We start from the raw sequence: 10456 nt of genomic DNA on the forward strand, positions 1-10456 counted from the left end.
GCCAAGAGATAGCGCCTAATCGCCTAATCGATTCCTCACGTGTCAAGTGACACCTCAGACAGGGACAGACCTCCCCATCCAGTCACACGGCAGCTGCGCCCGCTCCCGCTGGGGAGTACTCAAGCACTGACTGCAGAAAGCCAGAAAGCCACTTGGGAGCAGGAGGGGAGGCATAGGCAGCAGCTCCCAGCCTCCTCGTGCAGGGAGACCCCCTTTCCAGAGTCCCCAAAGTCCCCGGATCTGTACCTGGCCAGTCACACTTGTGTTACCAGCAGCCAAAAAGCTCCCATTTTTATTTGTTACAACAGTGTTTGCACACACGTTTGAAACATGTATAATTAGCTTGTCCGACTCCTGTAGATTCCCAGGGCCCCTGGCCCACCCTGTAGCCCCAGGACTCTGTGCTAGATCAGGGGCATGACCCAGCCTGGGGGCTCACGGGCGCAGGCCTCACCATCACCTCTTCTGCTGCCCCCTCACTCAAGTCCCATTTCGGCCCTGAGTGCCCAGCTAAGCACTGGAGCGCAGCGAAGCAGGGTGCCTCGGAGAGAGGTGGAAGGCCACACTGATGGTGACGGGCCTGGGGCAGCAGCCAGCATCACGGAGGCACCTGGCAAGGCATTGTGTGTGAAGTAACACATTTAAACTTCACAACTCTGTGAGACAGGGACTACAAAGGAAACCCGTTTCATAGATGAGGGTGTTGAGCCCCAAGGATATTATACACAGCACTGGGATACTGATCCAGGCAGTCTCTCAGCAACTCTCTCCCCTGTTTCTCTGCAAGTGATGGGCAGATACCATCGAGAACCCCAGAGGAAGGGGGTTTGCTCTATGCATGTACATGGGGGTTGTGGGGGTTCCGGGACGAGTATTCCTGGCAACGGGACCAGCACATGCAGAGGCCTGGAGGAAGGTTTGCATTAAACCTTCGTCGGAAGGAGGGTGGGTGTGTGTGAGTGAGGTGAAATGGCTGGAGAGTAACGCAGCTTTGGGAAAGAGGTCAGGAGAGAGGGCCAGTTCAGGGGCATCTACCTGAGAAGGTCAAGGTGGTTGGCTTTAAGCTGAAGGTCTGTGATTAAAGCAGGCACCTGCTAAGTTCTAAGGAGCGACTTTTGCTCTGATGCTAGGTCAGTCGAGTTCATGTCTAAATATTCATGTTCACTGTGCTCTTTATCATTTCCAGGAGACTATAAACATGTTTGAAAGGAACATCACCGACTTGGTCGCGCTCTTTATTGAAAATGTCCAAAGTCTATATCCTTTCCCGATGACCCTCCATGGGGAGACGATACCAGCTCATGGAGTTATCCTGGCCCCCACTTGGGCTCCCACCGCCTCCAGGGAGGGGAACCAGGGGAGAAGCACCTGCATTTTAAAAATTTTATTATTTTTTAGCATGTAATTATTTTTGAGAGACAAAAAAAGACAGTGCATGAGCAGGGCAGGGGCACTGAGAGAGCGGGACCCAGAATCCAAAGCAGGCTCCAGGCTGTCAGCACAGAGCCTGATGCAGGTTCAAACCCACAAACTGTGAGAACGTGACCTGAGCCGAAGTTGGACACTTAACAGACTGAGCCACCGAGGCAACCCAGCACCTGGATTTTAAACAAAAGGCAAAGAAGGGTAAAGCTTTTTCATCAACTAAGCAGGATGCAGATAAGTGTAGCCCCCTTCTACGTAGCCACCTGTAGGGTCACACCTACCCCCTCCCACTGCCACCAATGCAAACACCAGTTTGATGTACAGAAAGGTCTATACGTGCACCAAGATGATAGCCAGCCCATCACAGGGTCCCATAGTGGGAATCTCCACCTTTAAGATTAGAAGAATGGAAATCCTACAGTCTTTCACCAAGGAAAAAGCTCACCTTCAAAAGATGGAGATTTGGCAACTACTTGGAATGTTCAAAGAATGTTCCACAGGGTCTGAGGGAGTTTCCCGTCTCTCAGAACAATGGTGCCTTGTTAGGGTAAAGGTTTGGATGCCTACCAGGGTTGCTAGGTGGGGCCTCGTCGACTGCAGGGTAAGGCCTGGCCTATTTGTTCTCAAAGGAGTGATGTTCACAGAGAGACCAAACCCCAGAGTCCCCGCTTGCTTCCTGTGTCGCAGACCCTGACAAATCATGTAGAGTGAGACGGGCAGGTTAAATGTCAGGGTGGGGGCATTTAGGGCATGACCAACCCTTCTGCCACCTGACTTCAGGGCCCTGCCGTGCAGGGGACAAACTACTATGCTCTACCCCAGAAGTAATCTCCTGGTCCTACCTTCCTGGGTCCGCAGTCATGCAAGGAGACAGAGTTACAGAGGGAGCAGCGCACGCAGAGATCAGGGCCAGGAGCCTCCCCGAGGGAAGGCCCGCTGAGGACCTAAATGTGGGCCAGAGGGACAAGGCAGAAAAGTGGGGAGGACGTTCCAGACAGCAGAGGCAGCCTGTGCAAAGGCCCTGAGGATGGGTCACAGAGACCCAGTTCCAAGATGGGGCCTTTATAGCACGGGAGGGATGAGGGCCAGCCTACCCACGTTGAAGAGCATGCTGGCTGCTGTGCAGGGCAAAGGCTAGAGCGGGAAGACCAGGTCTTTGTTTGCTGTCCAGTCGGGAGGCGGTGGGAGGGAGAGAGGTGTTGGGTGGAGAGGCTGTGCGAGGACCCCCGCCAAGGGTCAGTGATGAGCAGGTGTGGGAGGGTTGAGGGGGCGCAGGGGGATCAGGGCGGCCCTGGGATTCCGCGCATGTGTACCACGGCTGTGAAAGAGCTGACGCACTGGCACCTCCAGGTATGCCCTTCACCCTTCACAGCCTATTCTTGTCTGGGGGAAACGGCCCCGCCCTCTCAGGGTCTGCAGACCGCGGCTGGAGGGCCTGAGGATCAGGACGCGCGGGGTCTGCGCCGATCCCCGGCCTTTGCTTAACTTGGCTGCACGATGGCTCAGTGCCGGGACCTGGAGAACCACCACCACGAGAAGCTTCTGGAGATCGCCATCAATACCCTCGAGAAGATACTGAAGGGGGAGCTGGACGAGGACCTGCCGGAGGACGCGCGCGCTGTGAGCTCTGTGGGCGGGGCTGTGGCTGCGGTGGGCGGGGCTCGGGCCCTGTGGGGGCCCGCCCAGTGACGGTGGTGGGCGGGGCTAAGGCCCGGAGGCTGACGGCCCAGGAGACCCATAGATCCATTGAGACCAGCTCTGTGGCTCTGGTAAGCCTGAGAGCCTCCCAGAGCCTCAGTTTCCCCACCTGTAAAAGGGACAATACTGCCCTCAGTAGGGTGGTTGGCAGATGAAATAGGCTGACAAATAGAACTTCCTTTGGGTACTCAGTGGGGCCCAACTAGAGAGGAGCTCATGATAATGAAGTAATTTCAACAGGTTGGTTTCCAAAAGGTCATGTCTGTGGGGCTTCTGGCCGTTTCCAAGAGAGGCAGTTGCAGATAGAGGTTAAGTGCTGAGATTTCCCCCGCAGGTCTTCCTAACCCTTGAGTATCTGAGGGGCAGCACTACCAGGGTGTTGGAAAGGCCCAGGCACCATTTCTGATCCGGCATGTTGCCCCTCCCACCCCCACCAGCACTTCCGGTGATGAGTTGTTCGGATCAGCCGTCAGCCTGATCTCGTGAGTCTGCTCACCTAGGAGGCTCCCTGGGTCCCCCGCATGGGGGTCCAGTGGTGGGGCTTCTCCCTCTCATCTCCACTTACCACCCAGTCAAGCCACGTTGTCTTTCGCCGGGACCACTGGCCTCCTCGCTGCCCTCCTACAGGCTGGCAGCCGCCAGAGAGCCTTGGAAAACCCAAACTACATCATTTTGTGCCTTTGCACAACAGGCTCTAATGGCCTCCCGTGGCCCTAGGCGTGAGCACTTGACTGTAGCGCACCAGCCCCTCATGCCTGGCCCGCATACTCAGTGGCCGCCTCCCCCGCCCCCTCGCTCCCCGCTAGCTCCTTTCCTTTGACATTCCGCCTAGCAGACATGCCCTTCCGTCAGGTGTCCGGGTGTCTGGCTCGTCCTTGTTGGGGTCTCCTTGGAGGGGCCTTCCCCCGTCACTTCCCAGGAGTGAACACTTCACCGTCTCTCTGTCACGCGCCCCGCTGGTCGTCAGAGCCCGCGTTACAATTTCAGGCTTCCGCGCCTGTGTCCTGTGTCGGTTGGCGTCTGTGACCACCCACAGTACACACGGGCTCGCGGGGAAGGCGGGGCGGCCTCTTCACCACCACGTGCCTCCCCGGTGCCAGCGAGGGCGCCCGCCTGGCTGCCGCAGCTCAGCCCGAGTGCCAGGAGCTCTCCGAGCCCCGCTCTGTCAGTGCTGGCTAACCCCGCAGGCACAGAGATGGCAGTCCCCACCCCACAGCCTCCGTCCAGGGCAGAGATGGACACCCAGCACCAGCCACCCTCCCCAAACTCCTGCCAAGTGCTGTTGTTGAGCAGACACAGGCGATGTCATCTCCCTGAAATAAGGCTGCCCAAGAGCCCACTGTGCTGTCCCTCAGATGGGCCGTCGCGGGGTCATGGAGTTCCCTCAGGGCATGGCTCCCAGGTCTGTGACAGCTAGTGGGTGTCATCCCTCCCCAGTGACTGGGACACACAGAAAAAGATGGGCCCCGAACCTCAGTGGCAGACGAGCAGGCTGGACTGGTGCTTCCAGCGGCTAGGCCTCTCCTCTGCTGGGAGGACTCTTCCTGGCGTCGTGCGACACCTGTTTCTTGGGGCTCCAGGAACGCTCGGTACCTGCCGAGCACGGCGACTGGCAACACAGAGCTCCACTCACCGCAGGCTCGTGCTGCCCCGGTGTTGACGCCCGACGCTCATCTGGGATCCCATTTCTCTCCCCCAAACACCCTACAGACGCTCATCACTGGCAGTTTACAGAGGGGAACATTGGGGGAGGCAGCGTCACAGAGCCGTTTGGTAAACTGCCCAAGGTAACAGCACTTGTGAGGACCAGAGTGGATTCAAACTAGCCCGAGAGATGCAGGGCCTGTGCCCCTCGCCGGGGACTACAAGCTGGTGTTCTGGGTTTGCCCACGGCCCCAGAACTCGGGCAGTGGGGCTCTGCCTTGGGCTTGCGGCCAGGGATCTCGAGGCCTCACGGGGGCAGCCAGCAGAGCCCACTGGACACTCTGCGCTCCGTGAGCCAGGGTGAGCTCTGTCCTTCCGGGGACGTCTGCCCTCGCAGTGAGAGACGTCACCAGGACCTTACAGTGTGGCTTAAGTCTCCTTATACTTAAGCAACAAAACGTGGCATGTTGTTCTCGGGGGGGGGGGGGGGAGGGGGGAGGCGGCCCTGACTGTAAAAAGTAATAACAACAAATAGCTAACATTTGCCGAGGGCCTCCCGAGGGCCAGTGTCTTCAGAAGCACCAGACAAGGTATTTGCTCTTTTAATCTTCACATCAACACAGTAACATAGGTACCATTATGGTTCCCTTTTACAGATAAGAAAACTGAGGCAGAGATGAGAGTAACCTGCCCAAAGACACGCAGCAGCAGATAAGTGATAGAGTTGATCTGAACACAGGCAGTTTGACTCAGAGCCTGTAGCAAGACAGGGCTGTGCAGAAGAAAAAAATCTGGTTTCTCTTATCTCGTTATCAGGGAGCATATCATGATTAAAAGTCCCACCCTTGATGATGTTTATCTCTTTAAAACTCTGCTCATTCAGGTGAGTGATTGTGATCAGCTCATGCCGTAGTTCAGGCCAAATCTGTCTTTTGAAGTCCTTCACTGCTTTGGAAGGAAAGGCAGAAGGCGCATGTGTGATCAAGGAGCTAGCCTGGAGGGGGGGGGTGGGAGGGGCGCTAGAGCCACAGCTGCCCTGGCGGGGTCAGGGTGGCCGCAAGCAGGCCACCGCCCCCCTCTGGGCCGAGGGCAGTCAGCCTCGTGCTGCAACAGGCCACTGCCGCGTTTAGGGGGCAGAGGGAGGGCAGACTCGCTCCCGGGGTGCTCAGAACAGCCGTGTGGGTGTCTAGCTGCGATGTTAGGGCCTCAGAGACTCTAAACACCCCTGCCTCTATGTCAGTGCTTATGACCAGCAGAAACGGGAGGGGAATCTGGAATACTCTACCCATAACAAGTATTCTGAGAGGGCAAACTGATATAGCCGTCGCTCTCGCCATTCCAGGGCAGCCGAGGTCCAGAAACAACTTGCAACTTGCATTTTAAATATTTTAATGTTGGTTTATTTATCTTGGAAAAGAGAGAGCATGCGCGAACGCAGAAGAGCACAAGCAGGGGAGGAGCAGAGAGAGGGAGAGTGAATCCCAAGCAGGCTCCACAGTGTCAGCACACAGCCTGATGCGGGCCTCAAATTCATGAACTGCAAGGTCCTGACCTGAGCCGAAATCAAGAGTTGGACCCTCAACTGACTGAGCCAGTCAGGAGCCCTGCAACTTGCATTTTAAAATCCTTTCTTTACACCAGATTCCATTGGGGGTACCTGGGTGGCTCAGTCGGTTAAGCATCTGACTTCAGCTCAGGTCATGATCTCATGGTTCGGGGGTTCGAGCCCCACATCAGGCTCTGTGCTGACAGCTCGGAGCCTGGAACCTGCTTCTGATTCTGTCTCCCTCACTCTCTGCCCCTCCCCCTCTCATGCTCTGTCTCTCAAAAAATAAATAAGCAAAAGAAATTTTTTAAAAACCAGATTCCTCGGGGCGCCTGGGTGGCTTAGTCAGTTAAGCGTCCGACTTTCACTTAGGTCATGATCTCACGGTTCATGGGTTCAAGCCCCGTGTCGGGCTCTGTGCTGACTGCCAGCTCAGAGCCTAGAGCCTATTTCAGAGTCTGTGTCTCCCTCTCTCTCTGACCCTCCCCTGCTCACACTGTCTCTCTCTCTCTCTCCTAAAAATAAATAAAAATATTTTAAAAAAAATAAAAATAAAAAATAAAAACCAGATTCCTTTAATTTGTATCATATAAATCCACAGTTCTTCATGACAAGTTCTAACTTTGTTGTTTCTTTTTTTTTAAAGTTTATTCATTTATTCATTCATCTCATTCAAGACAGAGAGAGATAAAGCATGAGTGGGGGAAGGGCAGAGAGGGAGACAGCAGAATCCGAAGCGGGGCTCGAACTCAGAGTGTGAGATCATGACTTGAGCTGAAGTCGGACGCTTAACCAACTGAGCCACCCAGGCGCCCCTAACTTCATCTGTTTCTAAGCAGACTTTACTTCCACCGCTTCCGAAGCTGTATTCTACACATTCAAGTTCAGAGGGTGGAGGGGATGACGTCTCCGCCTGGCCTAGAGACCTGCTATGACCCTTTTTTTCTTTTCTTCTCTTTTCTTTTTTTCTTTTTCTTTTTTTTTTTATAAAGTTTGTTTATTTTCAGAGAGCACAAGCAGGGGAGCAGGGGGTGGGCAGACAAGGGGCTCCTTGAGGGGTTTGAACTCATGAACCGTGAGATCATGACCTGGGTTGAGGTTGGAAGCTTAACAGACTGAGCCACCCAGGCGCCCCTGACTCATTTTTCAAAACAACCAGGACCTTAGTGTGACGAGTGGCTGTGGCTGTGGCTACTTCTAGATCCCCAGGGCCCACTCCAGGACAGGCCGGCAGGTTGTACACATCTTTGAGCCCTTCCCGGAGTCTGGCCTGGCAGCTTCTATGCACAGAGGAAGGTCTTAGTACATTGTTGTCATTTCTCCCATGTGGCCGTGCTAGCCGGTCCCCCAGGTGCCCGTTCCCTGTCTCAGCCAGCCTGGCTTTTCCACATGGGATTCCATGGAAAACCACCATCCCACAAAGTATTCATAGGCATTACTCTGACAAGAAGCCTTTGGCCAAATAAACTGGCAAACCAAGAGAGACAAAGTTAAAAGGGTTGGTACTTTCCAGAGCCTTCTCTGGAAAAATGTTTAGTGCTCTGTGAAATTCCAGGAGGGGCCTAGGGTGTGCAAGCCTTTCCTAACCATTTGACCAAAGAAAATAATTTTTTTATCTCAAGATTCCATAGAACATATCTTAGAGATTATTAAGTTAACCACTACTAGATTACAGAAAAAAACAAGTATTTATCTGCTTGCAGTCCCCTCTACAACGTAAAACATTCAGGTCCTCTGCCTTACACAAAACACGGTCCTTCAAAGTGGTGGCAACTTATCACTAAGGCTTCGCAGCCTCTCCCCACTCTGGGGAATGAGTCCACCTGATTTTCAACGACAGCCACAGTGTGGTCACTAGCACCGGCCCAGGCCTGGCAGAGGGCGGTCATTTTCAGCATGTTTTTTTTTCTTTTTGTAAACGTTTTTCATGAGACACAGAGCGAGAGCATGAGCGGGGGGAGGGACACACAGAGAAGGAGATGCAGAATCCGAAGCAGCTCCAGGCTCCAAGCTGTTAGCACAGAGCCCGACTCGGGGCTCAGACCCATGAATTGCGAGATCATGACCTGAGCCAGAGTTGGATGCTCAACCAACTGAGCCACCCAGGCGCCCCCCGCCCCACCCCTTCAACAGCTTTTTACAAGGCAGAAAACAAGGTCAGAACAAGAAGGCAGGAGCCCCCAAGTGTAACCCAAGGTTCAATCTGGTTAACGTGAGGGGCAATGGAGAGACGGCGTGGGGCACGCAGCCATCGATTTACAGGGCCCTCTGTCCTCAGAGCAGCCTGGAGACCCTCAGCCAGACTTACACGTCTCATCCGGCCAGCTGGTCGCAGGCAAGTGGGACTTGGGGGCCAGCGAGAGAGAGCCACTGTGAGAGGAGACATCCCGAGTGAGGCTGCCTGAAGAAAACACACTCCCAACTAGTATTGCAAAGTCAACGCCACGGTGGGTGGGCCCTTTCCCCCTAGCACTCGCCATGGCTCAGGTCCAGGACGTGCTGTCCCCGGAAGATGGGCTGTGACACGAAGGTGGGCTCTCCTCCACCAGCCAGGTGACGCTCAGCTGTTTTTCTCTCCATCCCTTTTTGTGCTTGCGTGGGGGTGGGAGGACATTAACAAGACATGCTCCTTTGACCTTTCTCGCTCACCAGCTTTTTGTCGACAAAGACACGATTGTTAATGCTGTCGGGACCTCGCACGACCTCCACCTCCTGAAGATCGACAATCGAGAGGATGAGCTGGTGACGCGGACAAACTCTTGGTGCTCACACCTAGTGGACACGGTGAGTGAACGCGTGTTGCCCACTTCTCTAGCCACCGGCCGGGGTGGAAACTCTGTCCTCTGTAGCAGACGCTCTTTGCAGTAAGAAATAACGTAGAACTGAGAATGGTAGAATTCCACACTGAACACTGTGTGTGCCCCCTCAGATTTTACAGCCCACCTGCTAACCCATCCTAACTCCTGCCTCACAGACACAGATACACAGAACCTGGAGGCTTTAAAGTGAATGTGGCCGTAACTATGCAAATTTCAAAGAACGATTTCCTTTTCCCCAAATTGGACTCAGTTAGAGGACATGAGCGAGTCCTCTGACTTCAGGACCTCGGGCTTTGGTTTCGCCCTCAGATCCACAAGGATGAGATCACGAGGAACCGCAGGCGGGTGAAGGAGATCAATCAATACATCGACCACATGCAGAACGAGCTAGACAACCTGGAATGCAGTGAGATCATAGATTAGGGCCATGCCAGCCCGGACGGCCCTCGGCCCACGCGGCACAGCACAGCGCGTCACTGCCAGCCTCAGACGCATCACTGGGAATTTCTCAACCCGTAACCCTCCCAACCCCATTCTTCCCCCGCCCCTGGGAAATGCAGAGAAAAATAAAGAACTATGTCATCTTTTCTCCATTCTTAAAAAAAATAATCAGAATTCCCATTTGTTCCTGAGCAGGAGAAAAAGTCCAAGACAAGCAGTTGGCCAATGTGCCGGGAGGGACTCCCGAGGGGGCTGCCGGTGAGCTGGGAGGCTCCTGGCCAGGGCCCGGTGTCGGCGGCGTGCCTGCCACTTCTGCGGACGCTCCCGGGGCGGTGTGAGCCCTTCTCTCCTCGTGCAGGGGAGCGAAGCAGGAGGCCCAGTCCCCAGCATAGCCCTGGGGCCGGGCCAGCCCACCAAGGTGGGTGCCGCGGCTCCCTGTGACTCTTGAGGATGGCTGCAGGGACCAGAAGGCCCTCTGGAGGTTAAGGGCACAGGCTGGACCAACATGCCTCCTCTGAGCACGGTCAACGGGTTCAGGAAGTGCACGGGGAAAGCGTGGAGAAGCACCTGCCTTGTGGCCAGTGTTCCGTGACAGGGTGATGCCATTTTACTACTAGGGCGCCAGGACAGGCGGCTCAGAAAGCCTTTGCTGCCCGAACTCTCCGATCCTTCCTGCTTCCCATGCGCTGTCCTGGCACCAGGAGACCAAACCTGCCCCTCAGGGCGGCGCAAGCGGCTGTGTCGGGAGGACACGGAGGGCTCCCGGAGCAGGACGCGCGTCAGGGGCCCTTGGCCTGCCTGCCTGGGCTCTTAACCCTCAAACAACTCCTATTCTATTTTCAGAGTAAATTACTTCTTCTAAAACACTAGAAATAGAAATAAC

At 55.0% G+C, this 10456-nt stretch overlaps 1 protein-coding gene across 2 annotated transcripts in view; it reads left to right on the plus strand.

Annotated features, from left to right (window-relative positions):
* Positions 1 to 9720, plus strand: part of DRC3 (dynein regulatory complex subunit 3) — a 34575-nt gene extending 24855 nt beyond the window's left edge. For both annotated transcript variants that reach the window (XM_039227253.1, XM_039227252.1), the window contains exons 11-14: positions 1187 to 1257; positions 2922 to 3045; positions 8966 to 9097; positions 9442 to 9720. In XM_039227253.1, coding sequence (XP_039083184.1) covers positions 1187 to 1257; positions 2922 to 3045; positions 8966 to 9097; positions 9442 to 9555 — 441 coding nt within the window. In that variant the 3' untranslated portion in view covers positions 9556 to 9720. The remainder of the gene's footprint in view (positions 1 to 1186; positions 1258 to 2921; positions 3046 to 8965; positions 9098 to 9441) is intronic.
* The last annotated feature ends 736 nt before the right edge of the window (positions 9721 to 10456 follow it).

Source organism: Hyaena hyaena, unplaced genomic scaffold (assembly GCF_003009895.1).
Source record: "Hyaena hyaena isolate Hyena2069 unplaced genomic scaffold, ASM300989v1 scaffold_27, whole genome shotgun sequence".
In the NCBI taxonomy this organism is placed as follows: Eukaryota; Metazoa; Chordata; class Mammalia; order Carnivora; family Hyaenidae; genus Hyaena; species Hyaena hyaena.